General features: G+C 42.1%; 4 protein-coding genes across 5 annotated transcripts; 3 read left to right on the top strand and 1 right to left on the bottom strand.

Moving 5' to 3' along the window:
* Positions 1-2,330: 2,330 nt before the first annotated feature.
* Positions 2,331-3,863, bottom strand: LOC117147268. Its single transcript, XM_033314093.1, has 3 exons — positions 3,694-3,863; positions 3,491-3,605; positions 2,331-2,649 (listed from the first exon to the last, which is right to left on the bottom strand). Exons 1-3 carry the CDS (start codon positions 3,812-3,814, stop codon positions 2,499-2,501), a joined length of 387 nt encoding a protein of 128 aa, XP_033169984.1. The 5' UTR covers positions 3,815-3,863; the 3' UTR covers positions 2,331-2,498.
* A 3,876-nt stretch (positions 3,864-7,739) lies between these two features.
* Positions 7,740-8,837, top strand: LOC117147516. The gene is made up of 3 exons (XM_033314433.1): positions 7,740-8,213; positions 8,402-8,534; positions 8,597-8,837. Exons 1-3 carry the CDS (start codon positions 8,048-8,050, stop codon positions 8,703-8,705), a joined length of 408 nt encoding a protein of 135 aa, XP_033170324.1. The 5' UTR covers positions 7,740-8,047; the 3' UTR covers positions 8,706-8,837.
* Positions 8,838-11,235: 2,398 nt separating this feature from the next.
* On the top strand, positions 11,236-13,323 carry LOC117147605. Its single transcript, XM_033314554.1, has 3 exons — positions 11,236-11,556; positions 12,356-12,476; positions 13,028-13,323. The coding sequence occupies exons 1-3, from the start codon at positions 11,316-11,318 to the stop codon at positions 13,149-13,151; spliced, it is 486 nt and encodes a 161-aa protein (XP_033170445.1). The 5' UTR covers positions 11,236-11,315; the 3' UTR covers positions 13,152-13,323.
* Positions 13,324-17,309: 3,986 nt separating this feature from the next.
* LOC117147437 (uncharacterized protein CG1552) lies at positions 17,310-18,446 on the top strand. Of its 2 annotated transcripts, none has more exons than XM_033314319.1 (3): positions 17,310-17,466; positions 17,604-17,718; positions 17,910-18,446. In XM_033314319.1, exons 1-3 carry the CDS (start codon positions 17,319-17,321, stop codon positions 18,160-18,162), a joined length of 516 nt encoding a protein of 171 aa, XP_033170210.1. In that variant the 5' UTR covers positions 17,310-17,318; the 3' UTR covers positions 18,163-18,446. The 2 variants fall into 2 exon arrangements, with proteins under 2 accessions (XP_033170210.1, XP_033170209.1); XM_033314318.1 differs by having other exon boundaries at positions 17,319-17,466; positions 17,604-17,757.
* Positions 18,447-19,973: the final 1,527 nt, after the last annotated feature.

Raw genomic sequence — 19,973 nt, 5'->3', positions numbered from 1 at the left:
GAAAATGTTAACATTTAAGAAAGGTTGCCAACCAAAATATAACTCACTACATTTGAGAGCGTATTTAAATTGCGTTTAAATTGCGTTTAAAGTCGCCTTTTATATGCCAACAATACAGTTCATATTTTTTACCCCCAGTTATTGCCATTTGCGTGCTTTTACCTTTGGCCCGGAATTTTGATTCGGTGGGTGGGGGCCAGTGAAACGGGAGCTGCCTTCAAGGTGACTTGCCATTGATTTCGTTTATTATTATGGATGTTTTTTTTTTTTTTTTGAATGGCAAGGTGCGCCATGCTCCACGTTCCTTGCTCTTTGAGCTTTGAGCTCTGGAGCGCGGCAAGGATTTAATTTTATGGCCCCCGGGAGCGTCGCCCCGTTGACTTATTGTGCTGATATGATTAAGTGGTTCGCTGGTTCCGAGCCGCTGACTCCGGCTTTATGACAAGTGCAGGATCCGAGGAGATTGGCCCTGGAATCCCGGCGTCCTTTTCGTTCCCTTTGCCAGTCGATGATGCATGCGAGTTGGCTGCTTGTGTAGCTTGTCAAAAAGTTTCGGACTCATCCGGCCATAAAAATGGTGACTCTTTAAATTTCGCTTGGATTCGATTTCATATGATTTGAGCCATACAACTCGAAGTTTAGTACACCATTTAAAATTTCCACCCCAGCCCAGTGCACGACTGGCAAAATTGATTGAAATTAGATGAGCTTTTCATAATACAAGACCTAAGCCGCAGTTTTCCCCTGGCAGCCATCTACTCGGATGTGTGTGTGTGTGTGTGTGCGTGCGTTTTCCATTAAGTTAGACCCGCTTTTCCCACAACCCGATGTCCACAACTACCAGGTAAAAGTTTGCCCAAGTCGTGTACTCCAGTCCTGGCTCCATACGCCATACTCCTGACTCAGGACTACGGGCCACGCTAATATCCCTCAAGTTACCACCACCGACTTGTGCCAAATTGGTTATTAAAAGAGTCAACTAGTGCGAGGCAGAAATAAATTGAGAGGCAACAGCGCAAGGAATTCCCTCGCACAAGCAGTTCGAAAATAATAATAATAATAAAAGAGGGCAACTTCGAGGGCCATCAGGATGTGTTGCAACTGCTTTCCGATATTTCTTGAGGGCATTCGGCGAGCGTAAGTATTCCCCAGTATTACGACAATGTGTTTGCCTTAATTGCAGTGGTATTGTATTTTATGGCAGCTTTTGGCTATCAATGACTTTGAGAATAATTTCTAAAGTTACCAGATGAATGGTGGTCGGAAGGATAAAAATATTAGGAATTACTTAACGGAAGTATAATTACATATGATTTAGCAATTATGTTTCAAGGTACAGTCGCAGTAAGAGATTTTAGTTAACAGCTGTTATTGTTAGCTTAAGAGCTGTTAAATTCATCGACTTGGAAGTGAAGCGCAGCCTCAGCTTGATTAAATTAGTAGAAATAGCTCTCGCTGATAAGGTCATTATCAGGAAATGAAAAAAGGTGAACATTTCAATTAGACCATTATAGAAAAGAGAACATAAGGAGTGCACCCCTCTCTTTCACTCTCTCCCCAATCTAAAGAATTGTCCTGGAAGAAGGTCATTAGAAGCTTTCGAACTAATTGAGTAATTTGCTCACCTTGATTGCTTTCTAGGCTAGTTGTATGTGTATGTGTAGTTGTCAGGACACTCGGCACACACACACACACATCCTGCATCCTACCTGGCACACACACACACATACAGCGCACCTCACACTTGCACACACACACACACATGCTTGCGCCGCCATTTGCTCGTTCATTATTTCGCACTAATTAACGTTTCGCGACAAAAGGTGGCGCTTTATTTTTACAACTGCAACTGCGCTTTACTGCTGCTTCTCGGCTGCAACAGTTGCTGCACTGAGAGAAAAGCTGCCAAGAGAATCAGATAGCAAACATTATAAATGGTATTTAGGCTTGTAATATACTAATGCTCACAAATCGTAGTTCCTTAAGTGAACTTTATAAATTATACACAACTTTGTTAGTTGAATAAATAAGAATCAATACATGCGATTATTACCTATATCAGTAGGTTGGTAAAAGATTATATTAATATTAAGCGTATGCGATTTTTTCCAGTGTACTGCTGCTGCTGCGAGTATTGCTGCCACTTGAGGAACACTCGAGGGGGCGGGCTTCGCCTTAATTGCTGTTTATGAGCGGGTTGGCCCAGTAATTAAACAATTTCTTTTGGCCCGGCGAAAACAGTTTCACTAACGGCGCCAAGTGGTTTTTGTGTTGGCCAGAACTTGGCTGCAGCACAAGAAACACGAAAGCCACCCACGAAAACACATCGATTAAAAAAAAAAACAAAACATGGTGCTTATTGAGAAGTACAAGATGACAAATAAATTAGCAAATTGTTGATTATATGTACGTTGCATCTAAGAAAGATTCAAGGCATCCTTGGCTTCGGTGGTCCTCTACTCCCGGTGGCTAATCCTGCATAATTCCAGCTAATCCCACTAGACCTTCTCCGCCGTATTCCGCTCGATGTAGTAGGGTGCCGCTCCGATCTGCTTGCACTTGTATCTCAGCTTGCAGCATTCCGGAAAGGGTTCACCCGGAGAGATTCGCTCGCCTCGGTTGCAGTTTTCGATGCGCAGTTTGCCGCATCTGTAAACAAATTTAAATTAATAGTATATATTACAAATGTAATTTACAATTTCACAATACAAGATTTTTATTCAAAATGTATACTATTTCGCTGTGGAATTTTATAAGTCTTGCGTATGATTCACGTTCCAAATTTGACCGACTAAACCTTGAGATTAGAATAAATCCCGCCAACTGATTATGATTCAGGCAAATGGGCCACATTGTAAGGAATGAGGTCTCTGAAATTCAAAGATTGCGAAAGGCTTGCTCAAGAAAAAAACTCAACGTCTTGTTAACTTTGTCATTGCTTAGAAGTGTTACCAAAAAATCCAAAAAAAAAAAAAGAAAACACTTAACACCTCAAGAGCTAAAGCCATTTCAAATCTGGGGCAAAACTTTTAGTTTCCCTCAATTTGGTTTTTTGTCTAACAACCTCCACCCAAAGGATGTGAAGTCACCCCTCGCCCACAGCATTAATTTAGCTTTCAACTCTTTAGCTTGACCTAGAAATTACAGCCTCATCTTTTGCGCCACTTGGCGAACTCGAAACTCAAACTGAAACTAACTAGAAACTCGGCGAGAAGTCGCAAGTGGTTGACATAGCGTCATCTTCGCTGTTGGGTGTGCGACTTATCAGCGACTGGGGTGTGCCATAAAATACACTCGAAAAAACTATTATTTCGTTAAAATTCTTATGATTTTGTAGTAATTAAAGCTCCAGCTGCCTACTTCTTCAACATTGTTTAAAAGACCTTCTAGCTGCTTGCAAACAATTTTTCCACAATATGTGCACTCATGATTTTTTCCAGTCCATGTGTTAGATGGTCCCGTGACCGGGTCAAGGTACTCTGGAACTCACCCCTCGATAAGTATTGAGCCATCCTTGTTGCACGTCAGTCGCTGGCAGGGCGCGATGCCATTGTTGACACCCAGCTCCAGGACGTCGCCGCGATACATGCACTTACCGGGATTATCTGATCATAATATGAACATAGCATATATATTAATATATATAAATATATAGAAGTATAAAGTGTATATGGGAAACATATATCCGCTCACCTGCATCCGGTGGAATCCGACCCGAGTAGCCGCTCACCTGCGAGAGCATCGAGATGAGCAGGGCGCCTGCGATTACCAATGGTATCGATGGATTTGGACTGGCGTAGCGTTCCGGATGCATTGCGACCGCCTTGGTGTTCGAAACTGGACTGAATTGGTACCGGACTCCGACCGGCGTTGTCTACACAGGGCATACTTATAGAGATTGCCGGACTGAGTCGTCGCCTCTCCGTTTCCACTGAAATGGCAGTGAGATTCATCAATTGTGTCGATTCAATAATGAATGGGGGAGTGCTCAATCAATTAAGATTAAGGTCTGGCAGTAAGGAAAGTTACTTCATGGACGCAAGTTCAAAATTATCAAATTTCGGTATTAGGTATAATCTAAAATCATAGGGTATCCCGCGGTCGAGTCAGAGGCGCTTGTTTGCTATTCTTTTTTTTCGGGTCTGTTGATTATTGTGTATTACTATTTAATTGAAGACGCCACTCCGCGCGGCAACTCATCTCTTGATTCCATTCGCTGGCGAGCGTGGCGGGGTCAGGCGGTTTATCAAATCGGCTTTTGGGGCGGTGCCGGCTTTTTATTACAGCACTTTACTAGCTTAAATTGTTCTAGAATGTTTGCACAATTAATGGCAAAAGCGGGACAGAGAGCGGCGAAATCGAGCGCCGCACTTGAAGATAGAAATTGAGAAAGGAATAGAGATGGAGTGCCGACGCGCTGATGGCCAGGGAATCTCAAATTGCTAATCTAGGGATGGCGAAATACACTGCAACTTCAGCTTTTCCTCAAACTGTACGGTCTAAAGTAATTTTTCCGGGAAAATTGACCTAGTTTTTTCAATAACAATGGAAATAGTTATCCAAATACGGAATGTCGTACCTCGTTGAAATCGTCAAAAAAATTCCTATTTACTGGCATTTACAGCTAAAAATTTAATTTTTTGCCCGTTTTTCGCAAAAAATTATGATGTTACCCCTTATGAAAAATCAAAAAATTTGAAAAAAATCATTTTTTTTAAATAACCAAAATGGTTATAGGCATCGTTTATTTGGATTATTAGCTGTATAAAACAGTCATTTCTTTGAATCGGTGGCCATTTTTGGGCAAGTTATAGCAAATTAAATTCTTCGAAAAATCCAAATTTTGCCAAAATTAATCCACAATTTTTCAACAAAAAATAATGCTGTTTTAGTTCATAGCAATGAAGTTATGAATCCAAATATGGAATGCCATACCTCGTTGAACTCGTCATTAAATTTCGTATCGAATGGCATTCACAGTTAAAAATGTAAAATTTTGTCAGTTTTTCGTAAAAAAAATAACGATGTTACCCCTTATAAAAAATTAAAAAAATTGAAAAAAAAAAATATTTTTTATTTTACAAAATAATTATAGAAATAGTATATTTGGATCATTAGTTGTATAAAACAGTAATTTTTTAGAATGTGTGACCATTTTTGGCCAAGTTATAGCAAATTAAATTCTTTGAATAATCAAAATTTTGTCAAAATTAATTCCCCATTTTTCAACGAAAAATAATGCTTTTGTAGTTAATAGCAATGAAGTTATTAATCCAAATATGGAATGCCATACCTCGTTGAACTCGTCATTAAATTTTCTATCTAATGGCATTCACAGTTTAAAATGTAAATTTTTGTCAGTTTTTCACAAAAAATGATGATGTTACCCCTTATAAAAAATTAAAAAATTTGAAAAAAAATAATTTTTTTTAATTAAGAAAATAATTATAGAAATAGTTTATTTGGATCATTAGATGTATAAAACAGTAATTTTTTAGAATGTGGGACCATTTTTGGCCAAGTTAAAACAAATTTAATTCTTCGAAAATACCATAATTTTGCCTAAATATTTCCCAACTTTTTAAGAACAAATTTCAGTGGTTTTTGTCACAGCAAAACAGTCAATGTTCCAAATATGGAATGCCAAACTTCGTTGAACTCGTTATAAAATATTCTATCGATTGGCATTCACGGCTTAAAATGTTATTTTTTGAGAATTTTTCCATTTTTAGCCAAGCTATTAGTAAGGTTATCGTGAATTAGTAATTATTTCGACTTAGTCTAGTCTGACTAGAAACCATTATAGTCCGTGAACCAAACAAGGATATATCTGGTTTTCGCCACCATTCAATTAGGGAAGGACAAAGTCGACGAATGTATTGGCCAGACTTAATTTGCGCATTTAAAGAACTAGTTCGGTGGCAAATCTTAATGAAATGCATTCGTTAGCTTAACCCGCACACAAGAGCAGACAAATGTTGTGGCAACTTGTGCAATCCAATTGAGACGAGTCCTTGCCCCTTAACTAACCCCTTATCCATCCATTCGCACAATGTTTGCCCTGCTGGCTATTAAATTTTTAATCAAGTTAAAGTGTTGTCAAACACTTCATTCAGCCAGTTCGTTTCATTCAACTGTTCAACTCGGAGTTCCCATTTTTGGCGGCAGTCAGAAACAGCAGGCAGACACGACCCAGGGATATCAGATATATGTGGTATGTGGTGATATGGGAACATGTAACTTGCCGCTCGTAACACGCCACCCACCCCCCTCTCCACGAAAACCACCTACCACTCCCCGACGACCTTCTTTTTCCGTTCATTTGGTGTCGTGTTAGTTATGCATGCATTCATTCGTTCATTCAGCGACATTCATTTCGTTTCATTGCATTTTCTTACAACTTTGCACTGGCATATGCCGCACCACCGCCACCCACCAACCACCACCCACCCCCTCCTGGCAACCCAAAAAACCGCCCACTGTAAGCCACAGCGGCATAACCGCATTGTAGGAACCACTTCACCCACTATCGCTTCCTTTGGCTGCCGCCAATCCCTGTGGACACTTGCTCGTGGACTTCCTTTTTATGATGTAAGGCTTTCTTTGCCGGTTTCTTTTTGTGCATGCTACCGCTTAATGGGTTGGGTATAATGGGTCCACATTCAAGTCAGTCCATGTGAGTTAATTATTCTTTCAAGCTGTATATCGAAGTATAAATAACCTGGCTTAACTTTTATATTCACAGCTTTTAACATTAATCAAATAGGAAACAGGAACTGATCGCGCACGGTATCGGATATTCGAACCCGAAAATATCGTGAGTACTATGCCTTTCCTGTTCGCCTTTGTGGTAAATGAAATGCAAATAAATTGTCAACTGCAGCTAAATAAAATTTTAATTTATAACGGGGTTTGACTAGCTTTCCATTGTACAAAGGCTGGAAAACGGGCGGGAAAAGGGGGCGGAACTAGCGAGGGAAATTCTGCCCCAAGAAAGGTAAATGCTGCTGAAAAACCATCTAAGTAATTGAAACGGAAGAAAGATTTCCTTTGTCATTTGAATGCCGTAAATATTTATTGAACTCTGGGATTTTTCGAAAGTTGTAAACGACGTCTTAAGCAACAAATAAAACAATGTGTGTGCCAATGCATATGGTATTGCAAAATTATTTAAAATTGAGCGTAAACTGACAGGTCTTCAATATTGTAGGCTGTAAAATTACAAGCAATAATGTATTATTTTTCGAATTTCAATTAAAGGAAACTTTATTAAATACATCCTTGAACTGTATCTTTGATAGTTATCGATTGACCAAGGCATTTTCGAAAACCGAGAATTACCCACCTTTATTTCGGTCTGCTCGCTGGTCAGCAAAGTCGCAACTGCAGGCGTTGGATGACCAATTGACCACAAAGTGCGGGTTCGTAGCCCCCCTATTTTGGCTGTTTTCCCCATTTTTTTGGACTGGACTTGCAGCACAGCATGAGCTTCACCATCAGCTAATTCGCATTTGATTATTTAAATTAGCGAAATGAGTGACAGGCAGAGGCAGCGAGTGCGGGAGGAAACACGCGCTCAAATTGAATAGTTTGTGCGGCCGATGTCCGAAAAGATCCAAAAATAAATGGTATATGGGCATACAGACACAGATACAGATAGATATACATACATATACTGATGTGGAGCGACCTGGAGCAAATCGGACCATCGAGCAAATCGGCAGTGCTTTGTTAGACCGCCGAACTGCGAGACCAGCAAAGCCAGCGAATTCAGATTTCGCATTTTTAGAAAATGTATTCAGTGCAGGGGCGACATTCGCAGCGGCAACGAAAGCGACAGCCATAGCATACCCATCCATCCACCTATACACTTGCACCTTGTCACCTGGCACCTGGCACCCACACAAACGCAGATCACCAACACAGACGCAGACACTGAAAGAAAGAGAGAGTGCGGGAGAGCGTATTCAAGAAAGTGGTCAAGAAGGAAAGCTAAAAAGGCGGTGTGTGTGTGTGTGTGTTTGTGTGTTGTGAATGCACGCCGGAAATGGCCAAATTAGTGACTTACGTCTTCATCGTCAGCTCCCTGGTCCTCTGGTACCTGCTGCTCTTCGGCGGCAGGGGCGTCAGGGGCGTGGAGGCCACCAACGGGCATGGGGGTCAGCTGGAGGGACGGGACTTTCATCACCATGGCGGCAGCCATCACATTCGCCGTAAGTACACTGAGGGGAAAACCCACCGGAAGTCAAAAGTTGGCAGGAAAGTGCATTCTCATAAATTTGATCGTAAACATTCAAGAACCTTTTGCTTAGCTATAAACTCATTTACTAAAAAAGTATCTAAGCGATCATACGACCAAGTCCTTAAAAAGTATTTTTTATTATGATTTTTAATGTTTAAGGTAACATTAATCACTGCTGGCGCCGCTACGATGGCTACAATCTGCAGAACACTGTGGTCAATAAAAAGGAGCAGCTGAAGAAGCCCTATGGCATCTTGTGCAACTTCAAGTGCACCTGGTTCTTCACCGTCAGGTGAGTTCGGCGAACTCGTTATCCAATTGTTTATGAATCATTTCTAACGCGAATTGTTGCAGCTTCCCCACTTGCGAGTTCATCTACGATTACAAGTTATCCTGCGTGCTGTTCACTTCACTGCCCGACTGTACCAGCGTCCAGTGTACGCTTATGAATTACTTCGATTAACTATGTTAGTGCATCTATTTAAGTATCTTTTTTTTGGATAGCCTAAGTCTGATTAATACTAGATTTTATATGGACATGTAGTGCGAGTTAGAAAGAAAGTATTATTAAATCAAAAGACCTAATTTATGAGAACGAACGAAGTTGTTTATTTCAGTACGAATTCTAGAATGATTTGTACCTTCTTGAGATGCGAAGGATTGACTTGTGTGGCGAAACTCAGATAAATCGACTAACCATTGTCTGTCTAGTCATCCAATTCCATATCGAATCGGATTCATTTGATGCTGCTTACATATTCGGTGTCAAAGTTTATCTCACTTAATGTTGGCGTAAGGCCAAAGAGTCAACAGTGTTGTTCGCACTCCATTTGATGGAGAAGTTGAGAAGCCACAAAAGCTATCAATGGACTCATCCGTGCCAGCCAAACTTGCCACGCCCCCTTTTTGGAGGAGGCGGGCCACGCCCAATTACCTGGCCACATACCTGTTAGATGGCCAAAAAGCAATCCACTTTTTGTAGTAAACAAATTTGAAACACTTTGTTACCGACGTCATTTTTTTCCACCAGCTTTCAGCCCGGTTCAAAGCGATATATCCGCTTAACTTGATGGCTAAAAACGTGGCTTAAAAGGGGAAGGCGGCGGTGGGGTGGATGAAGTTAACCAAACTTGGTTAGTCCATGGCAATGGCGATGTACCTGAACCAAAACTTCTCGCCTCCGCCAAACAGCCGCAAATAAATCGTTCGACATTTATAAGCCAGTCAAAGTTATGCCAAAGCGTTTCCTGAAAATTTGTGTACCTACCTATCCAGCGAGTTTCTGTGAGTTCTCAAAGGAATGGATGGGCAGGGGGTTGTCAGGTGCTGGCTAAAAATAAGATAAATTATGTGGCTGTAGTCAATGGAGCTGTTAACTCGCGCACCTGCGCCGGAGGCCAAAAGGGTTCGCACTCTCACCATTCAGCATTTCCCATTCCGCCCAACCCTTTGACCAACTAACTGCTCCAGCAGAATCATTGAGTGGGTTTTTCGAAATTGAAGAGGGGAAGAGTGGGCGAATGGGAGGGGGCGTGAGGAGGGGATGAGAGCCACCAACTCACACGCCTCAATTTTGGTCCGGAGCAGATGGGGCCGCACTTTAATGGAATCAAACGAAATGGCATTGATCGCTGAAGGCCAACGGACCCGAACCCGCAGAATTCAGAAGATCAACTCGATTCGGCTTGGTTTGGATCTGTCAGTCAGACCGCGTATTGTCCGAGTATTCGTAACTGGGATTTGGGTCGTGGTCGTTGTGCGTTGTGCGTTTATATCACAATATAGATACATATGGATGGGATTGGATCACTTGGGGAAACTACGCGTAGTGCGTAGTTTGCTTTATTGCATTGGGTGCGTTGGCGGTGGCGGTGGCTTCTATTTCAATGTTGATTGGCAAATTACGGCAATTTCTGGGGGCTGCGAATTAGATTATTTTTAAATAGTTATAAACAAATTAATTGCGCATTACGAGTAAATTGTGCAACCATCTCTTGGGGCAAACTGTAAACGGGCATTGCGTAGTGCCCATGTAAACAGATTATAATCAATTATGGAAAATCTGAAATATGCGTACTTAAATATTTCTACGCTAGTGGACCAACATAACTTCTTAGCTAACATATTGCATTATAGATAATAACGTAAAATTCTGAGAAAAGTATTTATATAATCGGGAGTGAGATAAAATCAATTTATGTAGAAGTGCACTTGTAATGTGATTTAAAATTTCATTTTGAATTTGACATCGATTGATTAAACCATTGACTGATTAACTGATTACTCCGAGCTTAAGTGACCTGGCGAATACATTGGCCATGTTGCATTCTTTGGGTTTATGCACTCATAGCGCCCCGTCCCATTTCGCAGACAGCCCCTTCACCTGATTTGCCACACAAAAGGTGCCAACCGCCGCAACTACAATCCCATGAGATCCGAAACTGAAACCGAAATGGAAACCGAAAACGAAACGGTAAACGGGGAAGGCAAAGTGTGACTGACTCTCCCTATTGCTTTGAGCATATACTGAGAAAAACAGGGGCTAAATAAACAGGTTTATAAAAACTTTCTTGGGTTGGTCGAATTCAAATCACATTTAGTCTAATTATTCCTTAAGATACATAAGTGGCGCCCAACGTGGGGCACCTCTGCTCTAGCTATTGTGGTATTTATATGGTACAAGGTAAAATCTAATAAGCTATACTTTTTTCACCGTGTGGTAATCACATACAGAGCAAGAGGTGCAGAAAATGTAGAAGAAGAAGGCGGCAGATGGGGTCGCATACCCACACAACCGCATGCGATAATTTATCAATTGGCATCAATTTAGGCGCACAACAGCTCAAACTCGTGGCATTTCTTTGCCGTTTGTTTATCTGTATCATTCCATACATATACATTTATATATATATATGTATATATACACCTTTTTTCGTCCCAATCTGATTCGCTGGCCTGGGTGGCGATTTTCGGCACACTCGCGACATCCATCGCTGGCGGCGGTTAAAACCGCGCCGAGTCAGCCACGTATCGCATTCGAGGCATCCGAAGGCGTCCAATAGCCACTAGATACATGGCAGGCTCAGGTTCCGAATCGAATTTATCTACAGATTCTGGCCCAGAATTCGATTCTGATTTTGGCGGCGGCGGGTGTGTTTACGATTGTTGTGCAATGGCCAAATCGATAACAGAAACGAGAACCACAAATTCTACGGCGGCAACCATAACTGCAATACACACTCGCAAAAGCACCACAACAATCGCATTTGTTCTGCTGTTAATCCTCTGCTGTTTATGTGATTACAACCATGGAAGTATGTAGTCCCAACCACCACCTCCATATTCCTTTTTTTTGGTTTTGTTCACGTTCTTTTTTTTTTTTGAGTGGGTGTTTGTGGTGAAAATTCGATGGTAGTTCATATTGCTTATACGCCATGTGGCCAAACAATAATACATAATAAATAAACTGACTTATCTACTTTATTAAGCTCTAAATACAACAGAGCAAATAAACACAACAACACAAAGCATAAACTGTGCTATGCTTCGTTTATGTTTTTTATCAAAGTGAAAACCAATTTAAACAAGAGTTTAACTTCAAAAAAAAATCGATGCAAATGCAAAGTACTTCGAGTATAATTAATACTTGTTAATGTTACAGAGTAATTAACTTACATTTTATTGTAAGATATAAATTCGTTTTTGATGAAAGTTTAGACTCCTTTCCAAACTACAACCGATGTACTTAATGGAATTTTTATCAACGAAGAGAGTGCTTTGGTGATTCAATATTTACTATAGTCAATCAAAAGTAATCCAGCTGAGCTCCGGTTTTTGAATACCATATCAAAGAAGTACTTGCACCCCACTGCTTCGAAAACAAGCATTTTATCTCGAATCGAATTTGCCGAGTATCCCCACAGAACCAGAAAAGTGAAGTCGAACAAATGAGTTGGGGAATGTTTTAGGCTTAATTGGCAGTCGATGTCCTTACGCAACAAGGACCCAAAGGCACCCACAGATTAGTCACTACCAAACACACATACATATACAACCCAATGCAATTGATACTGGTAAAGGATAAGTTCTGATTCAAGTGTTACCCATTTTCAGGCTGGGCATCGCAATGCTGGAAGAAGCACAATTCCGGCTCGATCCAAACGCCAGACGGAGAATTTAAGCGACCCTTTGGCATACTCTGCACATATCGCTGCTTTCTCTGGTTTCCGCCAATGTAAGTTATGCAATCAGTCAACCCACCCAGTTGCCAGCCATAAAAACAGCACCAAACACCATCACACATTTGCCATTGAAATGCCCAGCCAGCACTTGCAATTTGCAATTTATGCATGCCTCTGTTATTTTGTAGTGTGAATTGCATTTTAAAATAAACTTGTTTGGCTTTTGCTTGGGGTTTGCTTTTCGGACTTGAGCTTGGGGCCTTCATGCACGTACTACATACATACATATATACTAGATATATATGTGTGGCATTTGAATTGCATAACAATTAAAATAGCTGGCAGCATTGTTTCGATTCGTTTTGGCTCCTTTTCATGCTGAGCTGCCTTCGCCATCGCCATCGCCATCGCCATCGCAATCGGAATAAATATTTTATCGGCGATTTCTTGCAAACCACACCGTGCAATGCATCACCTCACCATTTTCATCCTGGCTTCATGGCATCCCGGCATCCCGGCATCCTGGCATTCTGGCACCCCATTGCATCCAAAATGGCTCGTTTGCCGGCATTCATTGTTTGTTTGCCTTCTGTTCGACTTTCAGTTATCCGTACTGTGAATTCATATTCGATCTGCGCTTATCGAGGCACTTCACATCATTTCCGGACTGCTACGAGATTCGCTGCAACGAGACCTTCTCCTTTTTCGGCAAGGAGCCCCATTACTGACCTCCACCACCTGGAGGGTCAGTTGCTCAGCGTGTGAACAACTGACATTCCACAGCCCCTTTCCCCTCAACTTCCCAGCACTTCTTCTTGTTTTTTTTGGTTTTTTTTTTTGAGTACTATCTGTGACTAAGAATTGTATGCTTCAATAAATATGGGTTACTGCATAAAACAATGCATTTGTTTGCCTTGCTCGAAAGTGTGAATATAAAGAGCACTTAACGTTTTGGTTTGGAAAGAGTTATAGTCGCTTTGCTTATAGATTGGTTGGTATGTATATAAATTATATGAATTCCAGTTAAACAATGCCCTCTAGTCGGGCAATCATTGGGACTGATTGCTTTAAAATCGCACATCTCCTGGATGCTGATGATGAATGGTCCTCGTTTTCCCCCTCAAAGGACTCGAGATCCTGCGAGAGGTGTTCATCGCCTTGGCGCCAGCTGCAGGCAATTTCCACCACTTTCCTTTTCGGCTGGCTTTTAGTTTATTTCCGGTTTCGTAATAAAGGACAAACAAACAAATAAACAAAGGGCATGGGACAAAGGACCAGCTACAGATACTGGATGCTAAACACTGAATACCGAATACGGGGAATACTGGAGTCGCACCCGCCCCCACAAACACACACACACAACCTCATTCAATTCACAAATATTTGCATACAAATTAGCATTCTAATTGACTCGGGCCCAAAAATAAAGTAACCAACTGGGCCTTGGGGGCGTGGCCTGACGGGGGCGGACCGTGTGATTGCTTAAAGTGTCCGCGTAGAGGGGGGGAAACGGAAATGAAGGCGTGGGAGCAGCGATATCTGTTGTCCATTGTCTTGGTTTTCATCGTCCATGGTCCCATGATTCCATGGTTACCTTTACACGGCTTGTGAACTTTCTATTTTTACCAAAATTAATCTATTTTAGGCCTAATTCTTTAAAACGTTTGCAGTTTTAAATTGAATGGTTATTTTTATTATTTTAGATTTTTATTTCATATGTTTTATTGGTTACAATTATTAAATATTTAATAATTCTATTGTTATTTCTGTAAAATAATACATTATTCCCGGTGTATATTGAGTAGCCCTCCCTCCTTTGCTTAGCCGCTCGAGTTAATTGTTTGCTTAGTGTCATAAAAATACAGTTTACGCCTTCCACAACAACACGTACAGGTGGCCCCCGTACCAACGCACCAACCAAGGAAGTGAAACCACTGCTCCCCGGGAGGTTCGAAAACTCTTCTGGTGGCCTAGCAGCGATGTGGCTTAGTGGAATTGGCCAAGCGGAATGGGACTGGAATGGGATGGCAGGGGGAATGGAAAAGGAGTGAGATTGGCCAGGAGATGGAGGCGGAGCGAGTGGATAACAGCCACGTGCAAACAAAAGGTCGTCGCAGACAATGTTGTCGCTGGAAAACTTTTAACTTTTACAAACTTAATTGTTGCCTGCTCTAAATATATAACACAGCAGGATCTACCAGCTTTGGTGGGCGGTGGATGGGGCCAGGCACTTTGGTGGGTGGAAATCGCCTTTGTAAACTGGCGTTCCTGAATTTATGGCACTCTGCCCGCTTAAAGTTATGTTTAATACTTTAACAAAGGCATAATTAATAAGAATATTTTATGGGCGAGAGCTTCAAGTTTCTTCAATTAAATTAGGAGCAACCAATTTAGGCCAAAACCTAAAACTTATGCTTGTGAGCGAAATGACGAACCTAAACAAAATGCAATTTTACAGATTTGATCAAAACAAATAAATTAAATCAGAGCGTTTCATTGGAATACGCACAACCCAATTTGGCCCAAGCATGTTCACCACGGCGTATGCGTAATATTAAGAACGTAACTTCGCGAACAAACCCGAAATATGATTAATTTCAAAAAACCGCCGCAAGTATCCTCCACACAAAGTGCATGGAGGAGAGAAGTCCTAATAAATTAAATTAAAGCGTCTCCCTGGTGATTTCTGAATGCCAGCTTCACCTGCGCACTTCACAGCGCAGCTAATTCTGGCGTTTTGCCGTACAACCCGGCGTATACGTGACATGGGCCACGACTTTCGCATTCCGGAGAATGGGAATCTTCCGCAAAAAGCGTCAGCTTTGAATAATGCTGGGTGAATTCGAAACTGAAGTTGTTGCAACTCTACTACTACGTCAAATAAATATTCAGAATGCAATTACGCATGGAATTTGCTAGCACTTAGCGTGTCGTTTTGCCCACTTGCTGCTTTTTTTTGCACTCGCACTCTGCCGCACTGCTGAAAACTTATTTAACTTTTTACGATGTCATTTGGGGAAAGTTTGTAATCATTTTCGTTAGTGCATGCTTCAAAAATGGCAAGAGAAAAGACGCCATGAAATTATTTATACGATTTTCAGACAGTTGAAAGTGTACGACCGAGTATAAATAAAGCCCTGCTGCCCGTTCCCTTGCCCTCCATCCCTTTCAATCCGGAGTGGAATACGAAGTACCAAGCAGCTAGAGCCGGGTAAAACGCCAGTTTTCTTCAACTGCCAGTCGAAGTTTTCGAAAATGTTGTTTTCCACTTCTCCCGCGTTTACTCGCATTTTACTTTTTTTTTTCCTTCCATTTTAACTTGTGGATCTGCGCCAAAGTTTTGGAGTATTAGTGCGTGCAGCGATTCGAGGCGGCCCAGTTGCAACTTTTACTTTCCATCCCGCTGCAGTTTGTGGTCGTTTCCTGCAGCTCAGCTCAGATGCAGCTCCAGTTATCCAGTTATCCAGTTACCGGTTCCCAGATGCCGCGGGCCAACTGCTGAAAGCAGCTGCCACCAAAAAAAACTTTGGGCTAATCCCAAGTCACAGTCCCCGTCGATAATTTCCGGAATGTGCCGCGAGCACATGTGGTCCAAGTAAGTGGAACAAATTGAGGAAAGGGCAGCAGGTTTCTTACAGTCAGATCTGGGAATATAACTCATGGTCAATAACAGTTATCATAACATGCCAACTTTTATTATTTCCTTTAAATGCAAACCATATTGATATTGATAATTGCGTAGGTATTTTGCTAGCTATTTTCATTACCGAACACAATACTTTCAATAGTTTTCCCTAGCAGTGACAAACAAAAAGCAGACGCAACCAAGACATTATTTTCTAATGCATCGTTGACGTTTTCCTTTTTGCACTTGTGCAGTTCTTGTGTCTTGCATGGGACAGCTCAGGAAAAAAGCTTTTAAGCTACTTAAGGTTGTTGGCAGGACGATGTTGCCACAAGAAGCGAGTTGGGGATAAAGACCCAGCTAATGAGTTGACAGACCACGCCCCGCAAAACACAGTCGCAAAAAGGGGAAAACGGGCAACGGAAATGACTGGGGTCAGAGGGCAAAGGACATGGAACAGATGGGCCCCGAGTACTCGCATTTTCTAGAATGCAACGGGGAAGTGCGGTCAACTCCGAAATAAATCAGCAAAGGACTTGTTTATTAAAATTAATTCTACAAAAGCAGATTGAAATAAACATAAACATGTTGTTTTGGCAAAATAACACCAGATTTTAGTCTCCAAGCTATTTTGTTGATAAACAACATGCCATTTTTAAGGTATATTGCTTATTTATCGGTACAAATTTTATAATTTATAGCTTTCTCAATGATTTCAGGCATTTTATGATCACTTTCCAAAACAATCACAGCCTAAAACAAACAGATCGCCATTTCCATGGGCTATTGCTGTTCCAGTGGGTCACACAACTTGCACTTGACATTATTGCGTTTGCTGGAAAACAAACGATTATTATGACAAACTGTTTGGGTCCAATCTGGGTTTGTTTTTCTCGTCGCACAGCATCGCCTCGCATGTGCTTGGATGGGAACGGTTTGGATGTGATGGCATGGAATGGGATTGGCTTGGATCGGGGGCATTAATCATGGGCGAGAGCTTGGGGCATGGACATGGACATCGGCCTGGGCAAAACGCAAAATTTGCATTGCAATTTTATTCTTGATTTAATCAAGTGCCGTGGCACAAACGCCAATTTAACTACCCATACACACACACACGCACACAGACACGCTCACACACACCCACACATCCGCAGGGCAATGAGAATGCCGTCAGACGTTGCGTATACGTAATGCTTTTGGTTTGTGTAGCATTATGGGATGGTGTGAGCTTAGCGCGTAGTTTGCACCAGCCAGCCGAGTCACCGAGATGTACCAGCTTGAGAAGATCTGGGTCCTGCTGTGCCTGGCCCTTGTCGGTGTCCTTGGCTTCGGCCAGTTCCACATGAAGCACTATCAGCTGCAGCGCAACTACAATACGCAGGAGGATTCCGGCGAGAATGACAATAGTGTGCTGCGTGAGTTTTCATCTTCTTAGATTCCACTCGATACAGTGAGGAAAAAAGTTGGTAACTAGCAAATATGGTTACTTTAAATGGAGTTCTAGCAGTTTTTGAGATTTCTGAAAATTGATACGTTTACTTTTTCCATGCAGGAACCTTTCGTCGCTGCATGTGGGAGCAGTCGAAGTTTCTGCCCCGCCGCCTCGTCCTTTTGAGCCTGTGCTCGAATCTCTTCTGCGAGAACAATCACATAATGCCCCGCTCCAGGTCTATTTTCGTAGTGGAAAAAATGTCTAGGCCGAATGAGTAGTTGACCAATGCAATTCTATATAGCTAAGCATGTGCACCCATACACACCCAACCTAGCATGCCCTAGAAATCCACCCTCTACCCGCACGAAATATCCCAAGAACCTGAACTAATGCCCTGTCTCTCCCGCTGTTCTGTGTCTCCTCCAGCTGCCTGGACATCCTGCCCGAGCAATGCGAGCAGGGCGATGAGGAGGAGCTGATGTACAAGCCCTTCCCCGATTGCTGTCCGGTTTATTGCAACCTGAAGCGTCGGATGCAGCGCCTGCGCACCATGCACTTCCGGCACCGCCTGCTGCGCAACAAACAGGACGGCTCAGCGGGATCCGCTGGCGGTGGATCCGCTGGTGGCGACGGTCCCAATAACTCGCTCCTCAGCGAGTTTGTCTACAACAACTACTAGGGTGACAGGATGGTTTTGCTCGGCAGGATGGCCAACTAGGACGACGCGACGAGGACAATCCAGCAAATCAAATTATTCTGCGATTTGTGAACCAACCGGTCAACTTGTAAAACTGCACAAAAAAGGGAGTCGCGTCACCGCAACACTGAGCGGAAATGGATCCAAAATCGAGTTATTTGGATTGTGTTAATCTCAATATGTAGGCTATAACTTAGATTGTAACATATATAAGATGTTATTCATCAAACTGAGCACAAAAAAGAAACACAATCAAAAGTTTTTAAGAACATATAATAATATATTATTTACATCATGTTTCAAGTAACTAGCTGCCATCATTATGCCATTAAGTTTGAACTTGTGGAAGTAAGCAATCGGATTTATTGTGTTCTGGAGTTTAAGGTTCCCACTACGAACTTTTTCTCAGTGGAATCTCTCCAATATCCAATTGAAACTGTCACTCGTTTGGAATTCGTCTAGACAGGCTCTCGAAAGTCCAAGTTGATGGACTTTTTTCTATTGCTATTTTGAGGCCGTGACCAAGTAGCTGCAGCCCTTTTTTCCCAGGTTTCCTTCATTAGGGCTTTTTCGGAGTCTCAAGAGCTGTGCTCTGCCCAAACTGCGATTTCTTTTTTTTTGGGCACAGTGGGCGGTGTGGTGTGGCGATATATCCTGCAGCAGTGCTTCCTGTTTCCGCTTATCGTTTTAACACTTTTATGGAGCAGATGCAGCTGCAGAGCTTCGGAGCTTCGTGCTGGTGCCTTTGTCTTCATTTTTATCTGCAAACAAGCAATAAATTTTATTTTAATAAGCAACACTTTTGATAGCCAGTGTCGAGCTGAAAGTTCCTTCTCCTCCGGCCGCTCCTTCCCTTCTACACCCCTTTCCTTCTCTTCCCTTCCTGTTTCTGCACTTGTTCTGTGGCTTGTCCTTGTCCTGGCAGTCGCTGCCATCCTGGCTGTATTCTTGCTGTGGCGCAGCAGTAAATACAAAGGATACTTGGCATCATCGGCTCACGGTTAGCTGCCATAATGTTGCTGTCCAAGGCAGAGGCGTCCAGTAATGGGGATAAGAACTAAGTAAGTAAGTTGTGCAAAAAGGTATTCCGAACAAGAATTATAATTTTTATTACATTAGCTTAGAAAAATTTCCCATCATAAGATAAGAGCCAAAGAAATTGAATCCAATTGAAATCTAAGGACAAGATTAAATGAAATATATTCACAACCTTCGTAGCCACAATATCCCTTATTATAAATAAAATGTTGTTAATGATAAGGTTTCCCTTTCCGACCGATAAACTGATTGCCGCTGCCTATCGAGCACAACTGTACCTTGTCGGCCTTTTGTTTGAATAGAAAAACAGGTAAACGAACAACATGAATGCAAAGTGAATGGAACATTGCAAACAATTGCCAGTCATTTGACTGGATCCTTTTGGTCGGTCTTTCTGGATGCCACGTCAATGTCCTTGGCTTTGTGGCAAAACATTATCCCAGATCCAGTCCAGACCCAGACCAAGACCCAAATCTGGCATCCAGAATCCAGCATCCAGCATCCAGAGTCCTGGGTCCTGATAATCCCCCTGGACCATGTTGGCCACCCACCGTCTCGTTTACTTTGTGCGACTATATCCTGGGATATATACGTATGTATATGTATGCTCCTGCTGCCTCCTTTCCCGGCCATCGTCTTATTTTTTATGTGGCTTTATGCGGCAACATCTCATTGTGCCCCACACGCGTGTGTGCCTGTGTGTGTGTGTGTGGCGCCTTGTCGTCCTTCTTGCTGCCATTGTTGTTGCAACTGCA

This window comes from Drosophila mauritiana, chromosome X, assembly GCF_004382145.1.
Source record: "Drosophila mauritiana strain mau12 chromosome X, ASM438214v1, whole genome shotgun sequence".
NCBI lineage: Eukaryota > Metazoa > Arthropoda > Insecta > Diptera > Drosophilidae > Drosophila > Drosophila mauritiana.
This window is presented reverse-complemented; position numbering and strand designations above follow the sequence as displayed.

Excerpts from the sequence above, each read along its gene's own strand:
- LOC117147605 (XM_033314554.1), top strand. The coding sequence starts at position 11,316 with ATGGCAGGCTCAGGTTCCGAATCGAATTTATCTACAGATTCTGGCCCA. Across the intron at positions 11,557-12,355 it reads ATGTGATTACAACCATGGAA|GCTGGGCATCGCAATGCTGG; the intron begins GTATGTAGTCCC and ends ACCCATTTTCAG. Across the intron at positions 12,477-13,027 it reads TTTCTCTGGTTTCCGCCAAT|TTATCCGTACTGTGAATTCA; the intron begins GTAAGTTATGCA and ends TTCGACTTTCAG.
- LOC117147268 (XM_033314093.1), bottom strand. The coding sequence starts at position 3,814 with ATGCATCCGGAACGCTACGCCAGTCCAAATCCATCGATACCATTGGTA. Across the intron at positions 3,606-3,693 it reads TCGGATTCCACCGGATGCAG|ATAATCCCGGTAAGTGCATG; the intron begins GTGAGCGGATAT and ends TATTATGATCAG. Across the intron at positions 2,650-3,490 it reads GGCTCAATACTTATCGAGGG|ATGCGGCAAACTGCGCATCG; the intron begins GTGAGTTCCAGA and ends ATTTGTTTACAG.
- LOC117147516 (XM_033314433.1), top strand. The coding sequence starts at position 8,048 with ATGGCCAAATTAGTGACTTACGTCTTCATCGTCAGCTCCCTGGTCCTC. Across the intron at positions 8,214-8,401 it reads CGGCAGCCATCACATTCGCC|GTAACATTAATCACTGCTGG; the intron begins GTAAGTACACTG and ends TTAATGTTTAAG. Across the intron at positions 8,535-8,596 it reads ACCTGGTTCTTCACCGTCAG|CTTCCCCACTTGCGAGTTCA; the intron begins GTGAGTTCGGCG and ends GAATTGTTGCAG.
- LOC117147437 (XM_033314318.1), top strand. The coding sequence starts at position 17,319 with ATGTACCAGCTTGAGAAGATCTGGGTCCTGCTGTGCCTGGCCCTTGTC. Across the intron at positions 17,467-17,603 it reads GAATGACAATAGTGTGCTGC|GAACCTTTCGTCGCTGCATG; the intron begins GTGAGTTTTCAT and ends TTTTCCATGCAG. Across the intron at positions 17,758-17,909 it reads AAAATGTCTAGGCCGAATGA|CTGCCTGGACATCCTGCCCG; the intron begins GTAGTTGACCAA and ends TGTCTCCTCCAG.